The sequence below is a fragment of the Vicugna pacos genome, chromosome 14 (assembly GCF_048564905.1).
Source record: "Vicugna pacos chromosome 14, VicPac4, whole genome shotgun sequence".
Taxonomy (NCBI): domain Eukaryota; kingdom Metazoa; phylum Chordata; class Mammalia; order Artiodactyla; family Camelidae; genus Vicugna; species Vicugna pacos.
The window spans coordinates 46,545,964-46,570,235 of NC_133000.1; the positions used below are offsets into that span (position 1 = coordinate 46,545,964).

The window sequence follows — 24,272 nt, forward strand, 5'->3', positions numbered from 1 at the left end:
TAGCATCCTGGCTAAATTGGTATAATGTCTTGTGAGTCCCTTGGCTAGGGCTGAAGCACCGTACACGTAGTTATATATGACTATAATCTCAAACAGAATATGATGCTCTTTGAAGTGTTAAACACTGCCTTGGTGGAATAGTTTCTTTACAGGGACTTTTAGTGAACAATGAAAAAGCTCTTGGTTTCATTCCAATTTAAAGTGTAAAGGCACTTGCATCACTGCTGCAAGAGAATATTGTTCTAGAAAATAAACTCCGGATTATTCTGTGCCCTTTCTTATCTCCAACAGCTTTTTTTCCTTATTGGTAAATAAAGAAGCATTTTCTATGTTTAAAAACAGCAACCCTGGAATCCCTCAACATATTCTGCTTTCCATAATGAAAAAGTGGCAATAATAGAAACAATTTTAAAATTTAACAATCAAATTATGGATATTCATGTAGAAAATTTAAACTAAGGAACTTGGGAAATGACTGCACTTTCAATAACATGTTTAATTTTTTAACAATGAAATACCAAAGAAAGTACAAAAGTAATCAGGGCTACAAAATGGAAAACAAAACATAAACATTCTACCAACATCAAGCACAGAACAAAAATATTTTCCACAGGATTAATGAAAGATACTTTACTTCCAAATCTTCTGTAAGCTAATGGTCCACTTCAATGTTTTTACAACAAGGCCTCTGATTTACAGCCAACAATGGGACAAAATTTCTGAAGAAAGGAAAAAGAGATCATTACAATGAGAAAGAAATCATTTGATAAGTAAGTAGACAAATTAAAAAATTAAGGTCCCTTGGAAATAATGCCATAAGTTGAATTTTGCTTCAATATTTCAAAATATAAAAAGTCAGTCCTAATATGAAAAAACAGACACTGTTTTGCTGCTGTGGGCTAAGTGACAGTTTTAACAGCAGCGATGGCCAATAGGATTCAAAGCACTCTCTCCTCCTTGATAAAGTGGTCCAGTTTGTCCACAGTCCGCTGGGCTATCCCTCACACCAGCAGCTGAACTTCAGCCCTCCCTTTCCAAGATGCCCCTTGTGAGCAACCACTTATGCCCCTCTTTGATAGCATTTCTATGGTATCCAAATAAAAAATATTTTTCATCTGTTTTCTTTTACCTTTGTTCAATATAAAGGGCACATTAAATCTATACACCCCTTTATTACAAACAGCCTTGATCATCAAAATCAACATGGTTATATTCTTTTTCTGCCTGTTAGATCTCAACCAATATTTCCACCCTGATATTTTCTCCATTTTCACTTTGGAAATCTGTTATCACTCAACCTAAGTGGGTTACTAACCCAGTCATCTTCTAGTCTTTCATTTAAGTGACTATTAGGATGTAGTTTATGAAGTTTGAAGTGACCCTCTATTCTTTCTCATACAAAATATCTATAGGATATCAGTGACAGTCAGATACCATTTCTAGGGAAAAGCTACTGCATTTTCTCCAAGGTCATAATTGTACTAAAGCACCCAAGGGCAATGTTTTCAGACTGAATTCTATTTTTTCCTTGAGACATATAAAAAAGGATTGATAAGCCTATAATTCAGAACCCACTTACAGACTTACAGGAAAATTACATATTTATAACATTCCTGATGAAAGAACATAGGTCAAAGGCAAAAAGGAAACAGGGGTAAGAAATACACAAAGTAGAAAAAAAAATCCCTAAGTCCTCCTGGACCATAGACTACATTTCTAGGAATGCTAAAGTGCTCTTTTAAGAAACGCTGAGGGCATACCCTGATAGACTAGCAGTGCTGTAGCTGAGCATCACAATAAACACTCCACGAGCACTGAATGGATTGGATTTCAAGAATAAAGTAAATGGACGAACCGCACAAGCTAGACTTCAAAACGATATCGCCACCACCCTCATCTCACTGGTCTTAATACAAGTGTCCAGTATGGAAGTTTTCCTGAAAAACTGATTGGTTTGGACATAGAGTTCTCTGTGAATGTCATTTCATCTTGCATGTCATGGTCAGAATCACTGGCAGTACAAGGACCTGAGTTCATTTCAACTCTTTGGGGGAGGAGGAGTTCCCCCAAAGACTCATTATCTTTCCCAATTTCACTGAAGATATCTTTAATATGAGAAAAATTAAGCCATCAAGTATAAACTCTATCTACTATACATCCCCTCACCTTAATCCCTGCCAACCCCATACATTTCCTCTTCACCCTGGTCCCCTTCCGCCCAACTGGAGATGGTTAGCCCTTCTCCTTGCCAAGGCCAGTCCCTCCATCTTTACTGTTGATTACATCCACTCTCAGCTCTTTAGGAGTCTTACTCCAGCAAGTGTCCTCTCCTATTCCTGAATTTGCCCCTTTCCCACCCTGCTTGCCCTTTTGTGTTTTCAAAGTGCTCAAGTTTCTTTCATCCTAAAAAGAATTCTCTGGCTGCATATATAGTCTTCATCAATACACTGCAATCTTCCTCATCTCCTTCTTGCTGAAACTCTCAAATAAAGGGGGGGGTACTTACCTATTGTTTCTCCTTTACTTTTAACTTTCAAATTGTGTTCTCCAGGTTCTTGTTCTTAAAAAATAACCAGTTGCTTCCTAGTTACCCAGTCTATTGTCCACTTTTTACCTCTTTTTCAAAACACTGACTTATTAATAATGTATGTGACTACCTTCTTAAAACTTTCTGCTCTTTGTTTGAACTTTATATTCTTCCATCATATTTCACTGACAGTTTCTTTACAGATATTGTAAAATTTTGCTTTAAGGAAACAGAATTAGGTAAGCTACCTTTCAAGCACGTTTGAAAACTGCGGATTTGTATGAATGAATGACATTTTTGAAGATGTGGAAATAAGACCTTTTTGGGGAGAAATTATCAGGTAGAATGAGGTTTTTCTGTAAAACAATTTTACTTATTTCCCTGAGGTACGTCACCTGGTAGATGCCAGTTTCAACAGGCAGTTGAGCAATTGTCACCTGGATGTCAACTTTGATGCTTTGAACTATAGCAATAACATATTACTTCTTACTATCATTTGTTTCATCTCCTATTTTCCCATTGGAGTTTGAAATAAGCCCTGTACTCTAGGGAAGACTCTGAAAAACTATTTTAATAGTTTTTTCCAAACGCTGATAGGACCAAGGGGTAAAATTTCTGTTCTCACAATCCAAAAGTTCCATATTCCTCACCTGACATCATTCCATTAGATGCAACTGCTTTCCAGAGCTGTTGCCTTCTGCATGGAGTCTAGGAGACGTGGACTAAAGTTTCCCTGTCTCTTAGAGTCATTCCTAATGCAAGGTTAAAAATAGCACTCTAACTGCACACCACCAAGCTAGTCGATATTTTGACCTGCTCTGGAAATTAGCCAAGATATATGCACAAAAACTGAAGCCACAAAAGATGAAGCTCTGAACCTTGGAAGCTTTACACATTGCTGGCTTTAGAGTGAACCACTGTGGTGTTTCCAGCTGGCATGACTGCAAGCCAAAGTCTCACTCATTTCCATGGACCTTTCCCACTACCCACACTTTAAGAATATGACACCTTGTATTGAAAATCAGTATCACTAAGAAAAATGCCAATTTAAAGTTTCCAGTAGTTTCATAGTTTGCAAACATTGTTATTTGATGATGACCTCAGATTTGCATAGAAAGAGTTCCTATTCATTCTAGTAGTCATGTTCAAACTATAAGACTTAACCATGTCAGATACCCTTTCACACGATGGTTAAAACACCAAGTTAAAGTATTTCACTGAATAAGTAAACAAGTGATAACATATAAACAAAATATTACATTTAATATAAAGTGAAATATATAATAGTATATAGAGATATATACTGAAATAAATACCAAATATATGTTTAATATGTATATCTATATATAATCTACTTTAAATAAATTGAAATTATTCTGTGAAAAAACAAAACCAGATATATGCCACATTGTTTCCCAAATAAAGTATGTGGTTTCCAAGAAATTTATGCTCCAGCAGCCTTGTAATAATAAATAAAAATTTGAGGGTTAGAATGTGATTTAGAGATATCTAGGGCTTACAATTTATTCCCAAACAGAAAGAGTCAGTATAAATCCTGTGAATTTCATTGTCTGCTGCCAGGAAACCTATTTGTTTATGAATTAGAAAAGCTTAGAAATGTTGCCTCTTTAGGGATCACAGTCCTTATTTGGAACACAAGATCTTGTAAGCCCTTTAAAAATTATGCATCATAAGTACAATACTGTCATTTTACTTCATCATGAGGGAACTCTACACTAAAGTAATCCCAGAGCTCCTTAGTCTATTGGAAAGATGGTCATAAGAGAGTATTGAGGTTTTCTTACATTCTCAGCAAATTTGGTCACTGGACCTGTTTTTAGTTGTTTTTTTTTTCACTTGAGTTGGCTTGGTGTGATTTCCATATTACAGATTGAATCCAGTTGTTCAAATAGTAACTTAGACAACACTTTAAGGGTTATTTTTATTGCAAAGTTACTTCCTCTGTATGTTAGCCTATCAAAATATGCCAAAGCAATTCAATTAAATGACGGTATACATACAAAGATGTCTTATCCCTTTCTGACCCAACTCTCCCATGTATGTTCCAGAAGACCAACAAGTTTCCAAACTCTGCTCAAGTTTGGGTGATCACAGAAGAGTACAAATATGAGACTACTTTTATCAGACATCATCTGATGGGTTGGTTAGTCGACTTCCATGACAAGAAATATTTCCCATGGGTTTAAATCTGTAATTAGTATGTATCATAATTAGGCTGTATTGAGTCTCAAATTACAGAATGTATCTGAAACCAGAACTTCTCAACCAGTGTACGACAGTATGCCATGAAAGAGTGGCAGATGGTTGAGATGCTAATCTTGGGCACTGTTAAAGTGGCCAGGACAGGCTGCCTGAAGCAATTTAAATCCCTGAGCAACTTGTCTCTTGTGAGGATTCTTACCTGTTTATTCTAGTGTACCATACAAATGTGATTTTATTTGTTGCCATGATATGTAAAGATTGAAAAGCACTGGCTCAATAAATAGACATTTAATTTTTACTAAAGTAAGACATGTGGAGATAGGCTTTCCAGAATTGGTTCCAGAATTGTTTCCATGGCTCAATAACATTATCAAAGACCCAATCTCATGTCTTTCTTTTACTTCACCTTCTCAGCATGTTGACACTTACCCTCAGGCTTATCACCCAGCATGGTTGCAAGAGCTGACAAAGCTCTAGAACTCACATTCTCAAATAAGAACATCCAAAGTAGGAAGGAGAAAGGGGGTCAAAGCATTATGTTTCTCACGTGACCCACACTTGCATGAAGGGGAAAGTGCCTTTCCCTAAAGTGCTCTATGATACTTTACATCTTTACATTAAATTGACTAGTAACTAGGGGTTTCTCATGTGGACATTGGCAAAGCCATTACTGCAAATGGCTTGGACAATCATGATTCATTCAAAGGGGTGGGCATAGAATAAAACAGGAGTTCAGTTAGCAAGAAATATAGAATGACTTCTATGTAAGCAACAGTGACTATTGCTGGAAGAGTAATCAAAAGAAAGGAATCAGTGTTGCTTAAAATTTTGAGTCATAACCCATTTCAAGTTAAAGGGAATATGTAATTTCTTAAGTCTACCTGGCCTTTTCTCTTACCTTCAAATCTACCTGCTTCAATTTTCTATAGCAAATTTAGGACTTTCATTAATTATAAATAAAGTTTTAATATATTGTTTTAGTCCCAGCAATATTTACAGAAATATTTGCAAAACAGATATCTGATAAAAGATTTGTATCTTAAATATACAAAGAACTCTTAGAATTCAACAGTAAGAAAGCAAACAACTCAATTTCTAAAAATGGGCAAAGGTTCTGAAAAGACATCTCCCCGCAAAAGATATATGAATGAAAATAAACATATGAAAAGATGCTCACATTATTTGTCATCAGGAAAACTCAAAGAATAACTACACAACAATTAAAGTAGTAAAACTCCAAACAACTGACAATATCAGCAAACAGTAATGATATGAAACAACAAGAACTCTCATTCTGCTACTGGGAATGAAAAACAGTAAAGCCACTTTGGAAAACAATTTGAAAACCTCTTAAAAAGCTAAATATAGTCTAAAATCCAACAACCATGCTCCTAGGTATTTAACCAACCAATTTGAAACCAATTTCGTCCACACAAAAATCTGCATGCAAATGTTTACAGCACCTTTATTCACAATCACCCAGAACTGGAAGCCAAGATGTCCTTCAATAAGGGAATGGATCAACTGTGGCACATCCATACAATGGAATACTATTCAACAATATAAAGGAATGAACCATCAAGTCATGTAAAAATATGAATGCATTTTAAATGCATATTACCCAGTTAAAGAAGTCAGCCTGTAAAGGCTATAGAGATGGTCAGCCAATGAGTGGTTGCCAGTGGTTAGGTGAGGTGAGAGGTTTGAACAAGAGAAGCACAAGGGATTTTTTTAGAGTGGCGAAATCATTCTGTATGGTAGTGCAATGGTGGATAAATGACACTATGCATTTGTCAAAACCTATAAAACTTCACAGCACAGAGTGAACCATGCTCCACAACATATGTAGAAAGGGAACTACAAATTAAAACAACAATGAGACATTGCTACATACCTATTAGAGATGGCCAAAATTCAGACACATGCAACACCAAATGCTGATAAGGATATGGAGCAACAGGAACTCTCATACACTGCTGGTGGGAAAGCAAAATGGAACAGTCACTTGGGAAGACAATTCAGTGGTTTCTTATAAGACTAAACATACTCTTACCATATGATTCAGCAATCACACTCCTTAGTATTTATCCAAAGGACCTGAAAACTTATGTCTATGCAAAAACCTGCACACAGATGTTTACAGCAGCTTTATTCATAATTGCTCAAACTTGGAAGCAACTGAAATGTTCTTCCCTTCAGGTGAATGGATAAATAAACCATAGTACATCTAGATAGTGAAATATTACTCAGCACTAAAAGAAATGAGCTATCAAGCCATGAAAAGACATAGAGGGAACTTAAATGCATATTACTAAGTGAAAGAATCCAATCTGAAAGGCTACATACTGTATGATTCCAACAATATGACATTCTGAAAAAGGCGAGACTATGGAGACAGTAAAAAGATCTGTCAGTAGCTGCTAGGGTTTGAGGGCAGGGATCAACCGGTGGAGCAGAGAGGAATTTTAGGGCAGTGATAATACTCTGTATGATACCATAATGATGTAATTATATATTTGGTCTGACTTACAGAATGTACAACATCAAGAGTGAATTATAATGTAACCTATGAACCTTGAGTAAATATGATGTGTCAATATAGGTCCATCAGCTCTAATAAATATACCATTCTCATGGGGGATATTGGTAATAGCAGAGGCCATGTATGTGTAGGGGCAGGGGGTATATGGACAATCTCTGTACCTTCTGCTCAATTTTGCTGTGAACCTAAAACTGCTATTAAAAATTTGTCTTAATTTTTTCAAAAGAGTGAACTTTGGTATATGTAAATTAAAAAATAATCATTCAGGAAGTAAGGAAGTCCCAGAACAAAAAGCAGATTGTGACAAAAAGAATCTGTGTAACAAATGTGTGAAATAATCTCACAAAGGAGGTTAGACAAAAAGGTGCCTTCCTACATAACTTTGGGAATGGGTGGAGATTGCTAGACTAAAGTCAAAAGGAACTGTACATAAGAACTATAGTCTAATTGATAAAGGTATTTTTTTCATAGAGTTACAAGTTAACAATTCTGAAAGAACTATACATGGATACTGAACAATTAAATAAATGCATGGCAGAATGTGTTCCCGCTGCTGAACTGAGAGGTTAAAGATAAGCAAGCAGAGAAAGCTGGAATGATCTCTGTGGTAAGGGATTAGAACTGGAGGCATCAATATGAACTCATATTTACCTTGATACAGACATAAGTGGATGCACACAGAAATATTTAAAGGTATGTGCATATACACAGGTTAGTATGCCCACCTATATTTTCTTTATTTGCCAACTAAGAGGACCTAGAAGCAACACCACCTCAGGAGCAACCAACACACCTGGGGCCCAGATTTTGGCTTCTAATATTATTCTCCAACAAATGGGCTAAAGCTACTTAGAGAAATGAATGCTTCTATTGCTAGGGCTGGATGTATACTAGATGTGTCTGGACCATTTGGAAGTGCCAAAAAGTAAGAAAACACTCAAAAACACAAATAACCACAAAATTAGAGGTATGTCAAAGGGACATAGGAACAAGCTGAGCTTCTAACGGCCAAAGCCACAACAATTTTAGCTACAAAATAAAGTAGAATTAGATTATAACCCAAAGCATAAACTAAATATCTGAGTCCACAGTGTTATAAATAAACAGTTAAATCAATCAATAAATGGCAACAAAGATTCCACATAAATATGTAGGTTCTCCTCCCTCAAGGAGTTAGAACACCTTGCAAAGGTACGTAGGCTTAGTCCCCTCACAGGAACTTCCTTCCAAAGAATACTGCATAAAAATGGGAAGAAAGCAGTAACTTTACACTGGAGAAACCTGACAAACATTGTCTCAACCAGCTAATTATGAGTAACATCCACAGTGATAAGTCCTGTTGGTAACATGTGTCATTGATATGATGTGATGAAAATGGTGATTTATCTCTATGGTCTTCATCTCCAGAGCCCACATTCCCAGTTTAATTATGAGGAGAACACCTGTCAAATATCACTTGAGGGATGGTCTACAAACCACCTCACTGGTACTCCTCAGAGCTGCCAAGGTCATCAAAGAAAAGGAAAGTCTGAGAACTATCACAGGGAGAGGGGCCTAGGGAAACATGATGACTAAATGTAATGTGGTTCCTGGATGACATCCTGGAGGGGAAAAGAACATGAGGTACAAACTGCAGAAACCTGAATAGAGTGCAGGCTTTAATTAATAATAACGTATCAGCATCGCTTCATCCATTGTGACAAAGTGCCACACTACTAGAAGGTGCTGACAGGGAGACTCCCGGAACTATTTTCACAATTCTTCTGTAAACCTAAAACTATGCCAAATTTTTTAAAGTTTTATAAAAATTGTATTAAAAATGGGAGAAATTAAGGTTGCTCCTTTTCAAAAACATTACTTACTAAATTAATTATAAAATGTCAACCACACACACACAGATTAATGGATACTGGCAGATAGCATAGTGTAATAAACAAGACCACTATTCCAGACCTAAGCTCTAGTTTGCCCCAGATAACTATGGGTGTTACACTCAGACAAATTCTTTAGTCCTTTTTAGGGCTTTGATGTTTCCTCCTATAAGTTGTGGAAGTTGGATAAATGATATTACAGGGCTCTTCCAAAACGATTCTGTTGATTAGCAAAATACATAATCAAAAATCAGCAAGAATGCCAATGTGTTCATTCTATCATATGACTCAGAAGATGGGAAGTACTCACTGGCTTCTTCAACTGATTTTTAAAAAATGAGTTTTAATTCTATTTAATGAAACCAGCTTTTGAGATCTGGATAAAAAATTATACTGGAACATAAAGAAGAAACAATGCTGCTTTTTCTAGTAGCTCCTTTAAAATTGTGCTTTTTTTCTTGAAGGCATACAAGTTAGGGGTAAAAGGGAAAAGACTTCACACCTATTATACTGCTCACATATTCTCAAATAATATCACATTTTAAATAATGTCACTTTCAGCTCTATAAAATATACTGCATTGAAAAAACGTAAGACATTGGGTATACGAGCAAAGTGTGTCCCCAGTTTTCAGTAAAAAGGAAACATTAGGTCTGCCTTTTTCTTTCAAAAAGGACCCCGATGGAATGGATTAGATGGTAGGCTTTCATGACTCACCTCTAAACTTGGTGGCCTAGACTCCCAGGGTGCCTGCAAGTCCACGTAAGAGGCAGATACGGAAGGAAGTAGCACAAGCAGCCCAGAGCTGGAGTCAGGACACCTGGGTTCTAATCCTGACCCTTTCATTACTTAACTAGCAGTTTCACCTTGAACAAATAATGTTAATCTTGCTGAGTTTCTCATTTGAAAAACAAGATGTTGGATCAGATGCTATATTAAATGACTGGAACTCAAAAATGCTGAGCATTTGCTCCCTTCTTTTGAATAGCAAGGGCTAGGGATGGGGCATTTTCTGTTCAGGGCTGGCTGAGCTAACCCCTGACCTCTGTATTGAGCAGCGTGGGTAACACTGCAGACGTGAAGAGGCCACAGCCCACCTGAAGGGCACGGGAAATAGTCCAGGAGCAATTGTTCCCATATGCATTTCCAGAGCTGAGACACAGGGGTGCTTTGGTACTGACAGGAAAAGGAAGCAATTTATCCTCTTTCACATCCTTCAGAAAGCTTCCTGGGGAGTTCATGACCTTGGTCTATCAAACACCTTTCTCGGTATTGCTTCTTGAAAGGGAGTCCAGAAGTAACCTTAAGAGTTAAGGACCTTTAATTTTGAATTTCACTATTATAAACTTTGCTTAGAAGCAAAGCCTGTAACCCAATCTCTGTACACAGATTTAATAAAATCTATTTAAACAATTTGGAAGAGTAATTTTACTGATATTATGAGGCAATGCATATTAATGTCATAAACAGTGAAGTGTGTGAGGTTATTCCATTTTGCTCAGTCACAAGTAATGTTCATCCTGGTAACAACTTCTGAGGCTGTGCCCATTGTATTATTTAGTTTAACTGCAAATCAGCAGATAAAAATTAGCCACACCTTTGCTTTTTCCATTAAAGAGTATGAATGTCCAACCAATGTCACATGTAACACACATGGAGGAAACATTCATTTTCTGACTTTTCTCTTTTTTTTAATGGAGGTACTGGGGACTAAACCTAGGACCTCATGCAGGCTAAGTACGTACTCTACCACTGAGCTATTATTACCCTCTCCCTCAACTTTCCTTTATATTCTTTTCTCACTCCGTACCAACCCTGAGAGGGAAAAAACTGAATTCCCAATAATAAATACATATATATTTTTAAATTCTCACAGTATAGTCATAAATGTACACTGAAAAAGAATAAGGTACCTATGGCCATGGATGTCCCATTGCCATTGATATTTTTCCCCATCCCTCCTTTTGATTGTCATTTGGGAAATTTATTTTCAGTGGTGCCTGAAGCCAACAATTATGTGCGTTAAATTGTGTACTTTAAATGTGTAACTCTTCTCCTTACACATTGCAGGCTGCCACCATGGGTTCTAGCCATTCCCTGTATCCAGCTTGGTTTCAGGGTGGAGCATAGGAGCAAAGGACCAACACTTCCATTTCCAAATTTCTGGAGGATGTGCAAATATAACTAGCATGTTCCACTTAGCAGCACAGACTGCAAATAACCGATCGTTCCATAACAATACATTATAGTGTTGGAGGCAATAAAACATGTTTGTTTTTAAGACTAAATGAATGTGTCTTAGGGAGCACACATACACACACACAAAATAATGGTCTTGTTTCTTCACCTGCAGCTTGACAGTAGACTAACCAATGTCAAATTTAACACAGGAAAGGATATTTTCATCATTTCTATATACACAAAAATGTGTGTGTGTGTATATATATATGTATATACACATCTACACATTTCATCTATATATACATACATTTTCATCACATATATATTGAAGATTTAGAAGCCATCATCTTGTTGCGGCACAAATACCTTTAAGTAGATGTTACTCAACTTCCATAAAAACTGTCCTTTAGAAATTCATTGGAAAGTGCTGCAAGCCTAAGCTTTGTGTTACACAACTATCTCATAAGAAAAAGGGTATTATGAGAGAGTACTATAAAACCAAAATTATATGAAAAAGTATAAAAAAACCCCATAAAGCTATAATATTCTAATGCATAGCACAAGCACACAGTACTCGAGCACACTATACACAGGAAACATCTTTTGCACAGCTTACTGGAACAAATCCCAGAGGGGCAAGCCACCCTCAGGGAGAGTAGGAGGCTGAGATGGCTTCTGCCAATATCTGGGCAATGATTCTTTCTGGAGGCTGCAGGTTTACCACTGATCTGCTCTTCACCCCTGGGGTTTCGACAGGAGATGTAATCAGGTGTAGCATTCTACAGTCTTTAATAAAGGAAGACCCATGTCTTTTAATATATTTTAAACAGGATGTTACTTTCCTAGATTGAGCATGTCATGTACAATGAGAGGTACATTGTTCTCTCCTGAAAACAGACCTACACAAAGAGCTGCTGAGAAAACAGGTAATAGGGCCTGACAACTGGAGAATTGGATTGCCTTTAGTTATCAGACGTCTAGATATTTCAGGGTTTTGGTTCTTTATAAGATCAGAATCATGTGTAAGGACTAGATCATTATTATGAGAATAGCAACAATCTGATTCTGTTGGAATGGTTTTCAAAAAGCAGTGTTAGTTACCCCCATTTGGAGAGCGTACTGAGTCCTAATAATGAAAGTGAAAATTAACAAGTAATGATACAAAATAAGATTAGTTGAGAGGTGACTGTAGGTCAAATATGTTGTTATTTGCTTGAGAGATACTTTACTCACTTCATCAGCTCCCTCCTGAATAATATGTACATATCATTTCATTAAGTACTCTAATATTCCTCATCAATCTCTCTCTCTCTTTCTCTCTCTCACACACACCCCTACCTCCGTAAATATGTCATAATACGATGCTGAAGCTAGATAAAGGCACTTTCTACTTTTCTAAAGAAATCCAGAAATCTAGGCTGCTATAAACTAAGACTAAATGGTCATGCTGAGCTATTAGAGACTTTCTAAATGACTATAAGCATTGAATTCATCATAAATACATTATATTTCATTTCATGAAAAAGGAAAAAAAAAACCTCCAGTGCATTCATTAATGTGCCAGCTTACTAATACCTAAATGTAACTCTTATGCAAAATTGCTTCATTGACTTGAAAGACACATTTGGAAAAAAATAAACTTGCCTCTGGGGTTCCATTTCAAATGAATTGTCATGGTTTAAATATAAATAACTAGGGGCAATGTTATTGATGAACTGCACTGTATAGTATGTTTCAAAAGGTGGAAATTCACAGAAAATAATTTCAAATTTTTCTTTTCTTCATATTTGCCATTTAAGGAAAGTTTTCTTTTGTCTGGACAATGTTAATAATTTCTTAGCCTTTATTCTAGTCATATTAATAACTTTGTTAATTAGGGCATTTTTCACGAGCCAGTCTCAATGTTAAATAAAAAAAGATACAATTGTTCAAAAGCATGGAGAAATGAGGCAGGGCTGGGTTAATGTACTTAATTCTCTGAAACTCTCACTCATACACACACACACACACACACACACACACACACACACACACACACACACACACACACACACGAGTTCTACATCTTTCTATTGATGTTATCCTTAGGAAAACTTTCCCAGGGTGGCCAGGCTAGTTAATGTACTTAATTCTCTGAAACTCTCACTCATACACACACACACACACACACACACACACACACACACACACACACACACACACACACACACACACACACACACACACACACACACACACACACACGAGTTCTACATCTTTCTATTGATGTTATCCTTAGGAAAACTTTCCCAGGGTGGCCAGGCTAGTTAATGTACTTAATTCTCTGAAACTCTCACTCACACACACACACACACACACACACACACACACACACACACACACACACACACACACACACACACACACACACACACACACACACACACACACACACACACGAGTTCTACATCTTTCTATTGATGTTATCCTTAGGAAAACTTTCCCAGGGTGGCCAGGCTAGTCTAGCAAAGTGTGTTTCCCAGAACAAGTTCCAGACATTATTAATAGGGTGAGGGGTGGTTGCAAATAATCAAATAAATTTGGGACATTTGGGTTTAATCAAAGGTTACTGTCTCCTTTACCACAGGCTTCTCTGAACCTTAATACAATGATATGCTTATGATTCTCCAAGACGTGCAGAGATCATACCTGCAGCCATTGCCAAAATTAACTGCCCCCAGAATTTCTTTTCCCTTTTAGTGAGGCATATCTCCTAGCACTAGTGTCAAAAGGAAATAAATAAGGAAGCACATGATAAAGTATCTCAGTAGTCACTCTGCATCTTCATTCCATGATCCCATTTTCTTGGTTGCTTGGTTGGTTCTTTGATGCCAGTCATACGATGGTTGGAATGGCCTCATCATCTGAGTTCTGTGGGGGAGCTCCTAACCCTACCACTCCTTCCATCAGAAACAGGTACAACTCCAGACCCTTCAGGCTTATTTCCTTATAAGACCTTGTTGAAGAGTATAGGGGTGGGGAAAAGGTGGGCTCACTGGGGGAGAGCAACCATTTGATATAAACTATTTCTCTGACCATGTCCTACTCACTATGACAGATTTCTCTCTCTTGATTAATTTAAAAATAAAATAGAAAACATATTGCCATATAGATATTTACCTTATTACCTAGCATACAAACTATAACTTGTGTCTCCCTTTTCTCTAAAGGAAAATTTCATCATAAAATTTTGTAGGGAAAAATCCCAGGATACAAGATGACATTACAGCTCTCCTCTTCACCCAAATTAGATAATCACAAACAGAACATTAAGAAACTTCCTGTATATGAAGACTGAAGTAGCTCATTCAAAATAAAATAGAAGTTGGGGGAAAACGGACTTATATTTCTTCTTCACAGCATCTTTCAATCACATTGATGACATTTCCCAATGAACTCATAGAAATTTTATATTACAGACTGTGCCCTATTTGCATAACTTCTTTTGTATCTCTTGGCAAGTTCCAAGCCATCTCAGTTTTGTATATTTGTATGTAACTCTAATCACAGGGAATGCATTTCAAGATGGAAGGTACGGAGCAATGAATCAGGGTGGGAGAGTTAGGTACAGAATTTACTGTGAGGGTGGCCACTGATTCTAGAATAACTTTCTCTTCTGTGCCTTGGAAAATTCCTGGCATTTAGTAGAACATAAGTTAATATTTATGGAATTAATTGAAGATCTTGTAAAAGCAACTGATTATTTTTCAATATTATAAACTGTGGATTTTTTATTTAAAAACTATCTTTCAGCTTTGCTCAATTGGGCTCAGAATCTAACTTGTCATGCAATTCTTCTGATGGTCATTCACAGTTCTGGATTATGCACCTCACTTTGCAGTAACTGATCTGCTGGCTGGTAACTTTCTAGATTTCATATGTTCTCATCATTATTTCAATAGTTATTATTTTCCACATTTTTCTTATCTCTCTTCAAGTATTATGATCCCAAAAAAGCAATAGGTTTCTATTAGACATCATGTGTTACAGTTTGAAGCACTTTTTCAAACATCGAGCATTGATTTAAATGATTTTTGAAACATACAGAATGGTCAGAACATATCTTTACATTCAAAAATCTAGTAAGAGACCTTAAAATTTTGAATTTATTGTATCCAAGAAAGTTCTAGAACTAGTAAGCCAATTTTGCCATGAAACATAAACTATGGTAAAATCATGTGGTGAATACATCTTTAGTAATATTAGAATATGAAATAAGCAAACAAAATCCTAGGTCCCTGGTGAGATCATGACGAGTTCACAGAACTGAAAAGGAAGGTTTCTGTGTACTTGATGTGCTACATAATGACAGAAGTTATGTTTTACTTTACAACTAATAAGTGAGACATTAAAAATATGCACACCAATTTACATTTCATTATGTGCTTACTGGAGAGAAATGGTTTAATAAATGTTTTATCTATGTACTCACTTTCCCAGTCGCTGCTCAGAAAAGGAAAGTTTATTTGTGATCTAAAATCACATTCCAAGCTGACTTACAATCCTTGTAATATCACGTTGGTAACATATTTCCCTAATATTAATTCTTTGTAGCATGTTTGTTTCAAATTCCATTTAATATTTTCTATTCCAGAATTTCCCTTTCTGTGGTAATGTTTGTTTTTATGGCTACTGATTTAACGCCTCTAAAATATTCCTGATTTTTTTACTGACCTCTAGCCCTATGTGTACTATTAAGCTTTCATTTGTCACTAGAAGAAGCACTGGCAGAGGGCTCCTTTATCAGTCTCGCCAAGCCTGTTGGAAATGCCACCATTTGTAATTCCAGTCACTTAGATGCCTGCTACTCAGAGTGCAGTCCTGGGACCAGCAGCATAGGCATCACCTGAAGGTATGGTAGAAATGCAAATTGCCAGGCTTTGCCCCTGATCTACCGAAAATGAATCAGAATTTTAATGATATCACTGGATAACTTCTGTCAACTGAAATAAAATCACACTATGTCAGAGTTGTGGATTAAGTTTTATTTGGGGCAAAATGAGGACTATAACCTGGAAGACAGCATCTCAGAAAGCTCTGAAAACTGTTGCACAGAGGCAGGGGGACAACTCAGTGTTATATATGATTTCAGCGAAGGAGGGTACGTGCAGTCAAGCACACATTTAGGCAGAGGCTCGCTGCTAGTCATGAGGAGGAGATGTCACTGTTAAAGATTTTAGTATTTTTCTAGATATGAGGAAATGCAAGCATTGGGCTCATAAAATTTTCTCCTGAAAATATCTAACTATCTGAAGGCCTGTTCAGCCAGTTTTCCCAAAGCACGGAGTGCCTCATTCCTGACCTCCACCCTAAACTCCTTTCAGGGAGTGTTGGAGGTCAGCGGCTGCAGTGGCTCATGATTTAATCTAAGCAGAGTTAGATGGCAAGTGCCAACGCGATCCAATCCTTGTAGAGGCAGACGGCAAGTGCAATTTTCAGTTAGCACTTGTATGTATACTGAAGTTCAGTGAAAGCAGCTCTTCTGCCCCTTTCCTATTTGCCCATTTCTGTTCCTGTCTAACCTTGAAACAACCTCATTATAGGAATGAGATAGTCAATTTAATCTAACTCCTGACTTACACTCTCCTGAATGCATAACATGCCTTGCCTAACCTGTTAATTCTCTTCCTAGACAGGAAGAAGAAAGAATGAAGAATTAAGTAGTTAAAGAATGACTAGCTCTCTACTCCCAACAGCCCCCTTAGCAAGCCTGCAGGCAGATCACCCAGACAAGATAATGCGAAGAGAGAGTCAGCCAGTCTCTGTACACAATGGAGAATGAGGCAGAACCCAACCTCCTGTCCCAGTGATTCACTGAGATTCTTCCCTCTTTTTCCCCTGTAAAACTGTCATGGCTGAACAGAACCTTCCAAGTTAGTCTCAGGACATGAGTCCACCTTCTCCCCAAATTGATGGCTTTTCTGATTAAAACAGCCTTTCTATTGATTTGCCTCTCGGTTATTGGCTTCTGAACAGCGAGCAGATGAACCTGAGTTTGGTAACATCAAGAGGCAGTGTCTTAGAACATTTTTAAAGGGTCATTAAAAATAACTGACTACATGATTCTCAGAAACACTTTTCAGTTCACATTTTAATGTCCCTGCCATTCTACTATCTGAGCTCTTAGAGGGGACAGGGAAGATTAGGCCAGACCAGCAAATTTATCCCTTGTCTCTATTTCCCTAAAGTCATATCAAGTTGAATGATACTCAGATACAATTCTGTCTTTTGAGGCTTCTTCAAATGGCCGGTTATAATTCATTCAGGAAATAATCTCCAGGCTGTCGTTTTGTTTCCTTTTTGATTGAGTGTTACTCTGCTTTTTATGTTTAACCTATATTCACTCCAGCAGCATTTTATTTATGGTTGAAATAAACTCTTATTCTTAGAACCATTTCTTCCCCACTTTGTGAAATCTGCCAGTATATAATATGCAAATATAAACATTCAAAACAGTAAAGTGTGGGACATGCATGGCATAAAAGAACTGGGACTGGTGCACTGACTTCAGACACATAGCCTTCTCTACTTTTTAACTGTTAGTTGGACAGCACTGCATATCACTTTTACTTGTTCTCCACATGAATATGTATATGCATTCAGCATCTATAACATCTATGACATCAAAGACTCTCATCTGTCAATCACTCCAGTGACTGGTGCCATGCTTAGTACAGAGCACACACTCAGGAAAAAAAAAAAAAGAGGTAAATGATATTATTCTCTTTTCATTCTAAAACAAAAAGAATTAAAATATGCCAAGCTAAAATAGAGGTAATAATTATTCTGAAGTTTACAATACATGTGACCACAACAAACTTGAAGATCTTTGGATGGCATTATCACTTATACTAAGAAAAGTATTCTGAGACAGAAAAATAAGCCTGAAAATAAGGAGTGGAGAAACAGTTTTTCTAATTGCTTCTCCTTGACATTTAAACACTGACTAATATTACAGCCAGGTTGGGTGGTAAATCAAGCTCATGGAAATATAAAGTTCTATCTTTAAAAATATAATTTCCTCTCATTCTTCAGAATCAGATTTGAGAACTGACACAGAATGTACTTCAAAGCACAAGTGAGTCAGCAGACAACAAATAAAAACACCCACCAACACTGATGCAGATCTCAACCCCCCCACCCCAGCTAATAAACAGGGTTTAAAGGCCTTAATAGCCTCCAGCAGCTGGGAGAACATAAGGGGGTGGAAGAAAAATGCCTCCCTTTCCCATCACCCTGTGCTCCAATAGTTCCCCATGCTGCCCACCCACCCAGTTAATTTACTAAAAGCTTACTTCTATGAAAGACAGAAATAAGAACTCCCCACTGCAATAAAACTCAGACAGCGATGAGGTGAGAAGAATCAGCAGACTTTCAACAAGAGGTATGTGATATTTCACACTTCTGAAGTCTTCAGCCAGGTAGAGGCACCATATTGCCTCTTACATTAGCCTTGATAGCACCCAGCTGGAGCTCAGCGAAATCCACACATCTCCAAGTGACAGCACTGGCTTTGGGCTACCTAGGCTGAGCCTTTCACAGCTGGAAAGAGTGTAAACCAAGTATAAAATGTAGGTAGGATTCCTAAGAAATCCTTTACTTTCATTCATTTTATCTCCCAAATATGTGCTGTCCCCATAACAGATTATCCTAGTAGCCTGCCTAATCAGCTCCAAGCATCCACACAAATCCCAAAGATGTCAGTATGTATTTTATTGCCCACATTTCTACTGAAAATCCTGCCTAGGTGGCAGTATCTAAAAATACTCCAAACCCTGTTGCTTTTTCTGAAGAGGCATTCTGAAGAGTGCTTCTGTGCAATGGAATTCTAAAAGGATTGTATTTGCCTGTTCTGTTCATTAAGGTCAATTAACTTTATGTTCAACATCTTTCACGATGTATATGTGCTAGGTGTGTTTGTAATTTACCCTGGACAAGGTGGGACGGGGAAGTAATAACTTGTATTCACATGGCATATATTTTCCTCTATTGATAACAAAAAGGATTAAACAAAATGACCTGACTTCATATTGTAATGTTCCTATGAAATTAAAAGGGAAAGTAACATTTTCCTCTCTTTTTTTCTTTTTAATATCAGGAGGGCCTCAATTTGTGCTTGTTTCCAGGCGTATCCATAATTAGGCTTACCTGCATGTCATCTTCCCCTATGTGGGCTCACTTATTTCTCATGTAAGCCAGTTCAAGGGACTGGATCTTGTTTAAAAGGATTTTAGTCTTTTTTTCTTTGACTCCTTGCAATTTCTTGACAGGATTCCATTTCTTTTCAGATTATTTGTCTACCCCCATCTCTCACTCCCATTTCAGATTCTGGATCTCTATTTATTATGAACTTCTGAGCACTTCCAGGCTTTGGTACCTTTGCCCTCTGGCTAAATACTGCTTACGATTCCACTATGAATCAGACCTTGACATTCAACACATGGAGCTAATGAGAAAAACCTGTTGTGCAGAAAGGAAGATGAGCTTAAGGGAAGTTTTAAAAGGAGTCATGTAAACAGAGTGCTTGTTATTGTTGAGTAGAACACATTGCTTTAGCATCCTCTTTAAGAATTAGGGCTTTTGTGAGTTTCAGGAAGGAATTACTGCTGCAGCAAAAAGGAGGCATAATAGTGCCTGAGATCAAAGCCTCTCATTTTAACTAGAGACAAGATAACCTAAACTTTAATTCAGTGAGTGCCTCTATTTAGTTTTAGACAACGCCATCTGCAGTGCAAAGAATAACCTACCTCTTGCATCCTCACCTCTTGAAGCATGTGGCCTATTATTTATGCTGGAGTGCCTCATGTAATAATTGCATTGATTTTCATTCCAATTCAATTAAGAGCACTGAATATCTATAAAATGTAAAGCCCACACAGTAGAGTACCAGATTATCCTAGTCTTCAAGAAGCTTTCAGTCAAATAAGAAAAGCAGAGGAGCCCACCTCAGAGGGTGCAGGGCAGGAGTTTCCACCAGGAGTTTGGCTGTGCACTAACAGGCCTGGGATTATTTTTAAATCAATACTAATCAAACAAACTTTTGTTGACTACTATGTGCTGAGTACTGAGAGGATTTAAAGGTCAACCAAAGAAAAGTTATAATGATATGAAGATGACAATGAAATGGCAGTGGTGGGGTGATGATTTGGAATGTTGGTGGCCATCATTCTGCCTATCACAAGCAGTTTAGGTAAAGGGGAGCCAAGGCAAGCTTTTAGGAAGTGTTATAGGAAGGTCATCAGTATTTAAGCTGGATTAGAAGAAGGGAAGTCAGAGGCCATTTGGAATCCATTTTGACAGTCCTAGTGAGAGGTAACTGGAATCTATACTCAGAAAGTGGTCACAGAAAGAGTGAAATAAATTGTGTTCCCTTTAGGGATTAGAATACGTCTTGCAGCATTTGAGACTAAGATGTCCAGCCATGTACCTAAATTGATGGGAGAAGAGGTAAAGAGTTTGCACTGGATGAACTGGGCCTGATTTCTCGTTCTGCCACGTAGCTGTGTAATGTTAAACAAGATAGTCCACCTCCTTGAGCCTCAATTTCCTCATCTACAAATATAACTACTTATATACATGTCATGGATCATTTTCAGGATTAATAATTACATAATAATTATATAGCACAGTGACAGATACTTAGCAAGTTCTCAGAAATAGTAGCTATTACCAGTTTCATGCTGTAGCTTTTTTTCTCTTGTGTTAGCTTTGTACCATCAGGCACTAAGATGGAACAACTAGATTGGGATAAACTTGTCTTTACAACCGAGTCTCACGTCTGGTCAGATTATTAGCCAGAGGATTTGTCATACGTTTATGTTAAAATCAATTTTGAGACAACAGAAATGAATAGATAAGAGAGATTCAAGATCTGTGTCCCAGAACTCAGTTGCTTTAAGGGTCCAAGCAGGTAAATTAAGTGTAAATTGAACCAGATGACACAAGATTGGATGGGACCTAATGAAGATGTGCCATAACCAATGGACTTCAACTTTGAATTATTTTCTCGGCCAAATCAAGTGTCTGCAGGATCTGGGCTTCCAGCTTTTCATAGAGTACAGTTGTTTAAAACAAACCTTTTTTTAATTGTGATGCACAGTAAGAAACAGATTTGAATATGTCACAACAGCACATATGTAGATATGCTTAAAACAAAATTTGTTAAAACAATATGTAAAATGTGCATCTTGTTGATATTCTCTATTCTATTCTGGTCCATTTCATCCCACTCCATTTCTTTACATTTATTTCTATCTTAACCCATCCTATTCTATCTCATTCAAATAAAATCCTGGGCCAGTTTACATTTACTTTTTCTAGCCACTAATGGGTCACAACCAATAGTTGATAAAATTCTGGTTTATAGAAGCAGATTAAATTTTTTTTGGTTCACCCCCATCAGTAAGTGTATTTTTGAAATAAAAAACATAGATAGATATAAACATCTACAATTAGTATGTTTATTAATTGTTAAGAAAAATTTCTCTTATTTTTTACATAAAAATATAAATAGAAGTTATATAATTTTTCCTCAGCACCCCTTGGTGAGGACTAAACCAAATTCCCCACCTGACCACTTGTGTCACTTTCAGCCAGTGAGTGAAATCTCTGAGCTCAGAATTTCTTCTCTGTAAACTGGGAATGTCAGTATCTATTTCATAGATTTTGGGGGATACTTTAATTAAATATTAGGTATAAAGCAGAAAACACATTTGACCTCCTCACAAGAAAATAATGTTATTTTAAAATTAACGCTAATTGAACAAACTTTTATTGACTAACTACTATGTTCCAGGCATTGAGAAGATACAAAGATCAATAAATGATGATGAAAAAAAAAAAAAGATAATGATGATGATGATGATGATGATGTAAAAAAAGGTAGATGATGAAGAGGAGAAAGAGAAAAGAGACAATAAAATCTAGTTGGACAGCCATGTTACATAAATATTACAAAATGAGGCAGAATATAAATGTCTTAATTTGTCTTATTAATACATATTTACTAGCATAGTATGAAATCAATATTTTTGAGTATATGCATGTTCATGAATGAGTGAATGAATGAATGAATGAATTGAAGCTTTGGTCACTGTTCTACCACCAAAAGAAGTGACACATTGCAGACCCTTCCTTAGTGCCACTTAGGCATCTAAGGTAAAAAATAAATGTATAAATATGATTACTGAATTTCTCAGTAATTTTTGAAATTAAAAAATACCACATCAAATATGTGCATTTCTAAAACAATGATTAAAAGAGAATCACAGCTCTTTTTTTTTTTGTTTTGAACAAATTATTTGTATCAAAATATTACGGAGAGAGAAGAGAAGATGGCAGAGTAGAAGGACGCTCGTAGCTCACCCTCTCCCACAAATGCACCAAGACTCACATCCACAGACCCACTCAGGCAACCAGAGCACCTGCAGAACTCCGACAGAACATCGCCCTCTTCAAAAGATAGAGACGCCAAAAATCTGGTAGGAGAAAAGGAAAAAAGAAAAAAGAAAAGGCAAAGCAGAGCAAGCGGGTCCCGCGGGGAGGGAGCGGCAAAGGAGGACTGGCACTCATTTGCTGGGTCTCCCCTCTCCAACCAAGAGGCCAGTGGGACAGAGGGGGAGCCTCAGAGGCTCAGATCTGTACAGACCAGCCCTTGACCGACAGAACTAAGTTAAATGGGCACAGACAGTCCCCGCGACACCCAGCCCAAGACACTGGCCGGCAGTTGGGGGCAGGGCCAGGCTGCCGGAGCCGGGCGGAGGACGGGGGCGGCTGCACTAAGGTAGCCCCGGGGGACTGCAGCAGGCTGCGCGCCATGGCTGTGGGTGCACAGGGCAGAACAACCTGGGCCCTCCATAAAACAACACAGTTGATGTGCCCTGGGGGGAAGGGTGCATACCCTCATCTCTGAAAACCCCCGGAAAGTTTTCTGGGGAAGAGAGGCGGAGCTCAGGCACAGCCGCCATATCCTCCAGCGCTTAGCACCCAGGCGGGGTTGGGGGGGGCCAAAACCTACATCAGCACCTAAGGGCTGAGCAGCCTCAAGGGCCAGACAAGACTTGTCTACAGCCCGAGGCAGATAGGATCCTTCCATCCTGGTCCCTCAGAGAACTTGGAGCTGGGTTCTGGCCTGGAGCAGGGACAAGGCAAACAAGGAGCTGGGTTCTGGCCCGGAGCAGGGACAAGGCTGTTCCTCGGTCTTCCCTGAGCCCACCTGCGAAGCACCAAACCGAGGGGGAGCACACAGCGACACAGAGCAAGGGAGTGTCAGGCGCTGGGAGAGGGTGGGCAGCCCCCCGCCTTCTAGGCAGGAACACAACCCCTGACCACAGTGCTGGGAGGGGGTGCAACCCGCCCTCCTACCTGGCCAGTCTGCAACATCTGACTGCGGCATCGGGAGGGGCAGTGACCCGCCCGCCCGTAGCAGAGGAGAGTTGCACCTGACCCAGTGTTAGAAGGAGGCGCGATCTGCTTGCCTACAGGCAGTGGGAGCAGCACAGATGAGGGTGCCAACAGAGGGCCTCTGGAAACAGCAAGCTGAGCTTCCAAAACAGGATGAAGACAGAAAGACTTCAAATTAAAAGCACACAGTCTCCAGAAGAACACCAACCGCCCCACCTCCTTTTTTCTTTTTTTAAATCTGTTTTTACCTGTTCTATTTTCTATTACCCTCTTAATTTTTAATTCTTAATTCATTTTTATTTCTCTTGAGTTTTGACGTCCTGTTATTGATTATACGCAAGTTTCAAATACATCTTTTCATCTTTTCTCCTTTTTTAAAAGGTTTTAAAAGGACATCTCAACCCGATTGCTATTCAGCTTCAACTTGCTCTTCTATTATTCATTATACACAATTTTTAAACCCTTTTTTCTCCCTTCTTTTAAAATT

General features: G+C 37.9%; 1 protein-coding gene across 1 annotated transcript in view; it reads right to left on the reverse strand.

The window, feature by feature from the left end:
* Positions 1 to 552: 552 nt before the first annotated feature.
* The window catches only part of LOC140701201 (uncharacterized), a 67,951-nt gene continuing 44,231 nt past the window's right edge, over positions 553 to 24,272 (reverse strand). Inside the window, exons 3-4 of the mRNA XM_072976630.1 lie at positions 6,645 to 6,726; positions 553 to 719 (exon numbers count right to left, since the gene is read on the reverse strand). Of these exons, the coding sequence (XP_072832731.1) occupies positions 694 to 719; positions 6,645 to 6,726 (108 nt within the window). The 3' untranslated portion in view covers positions 553 to 693. The remainder of the gene's footprint in view (positions 720 to 6,644; positions 6,727 to 24,272) is intronic.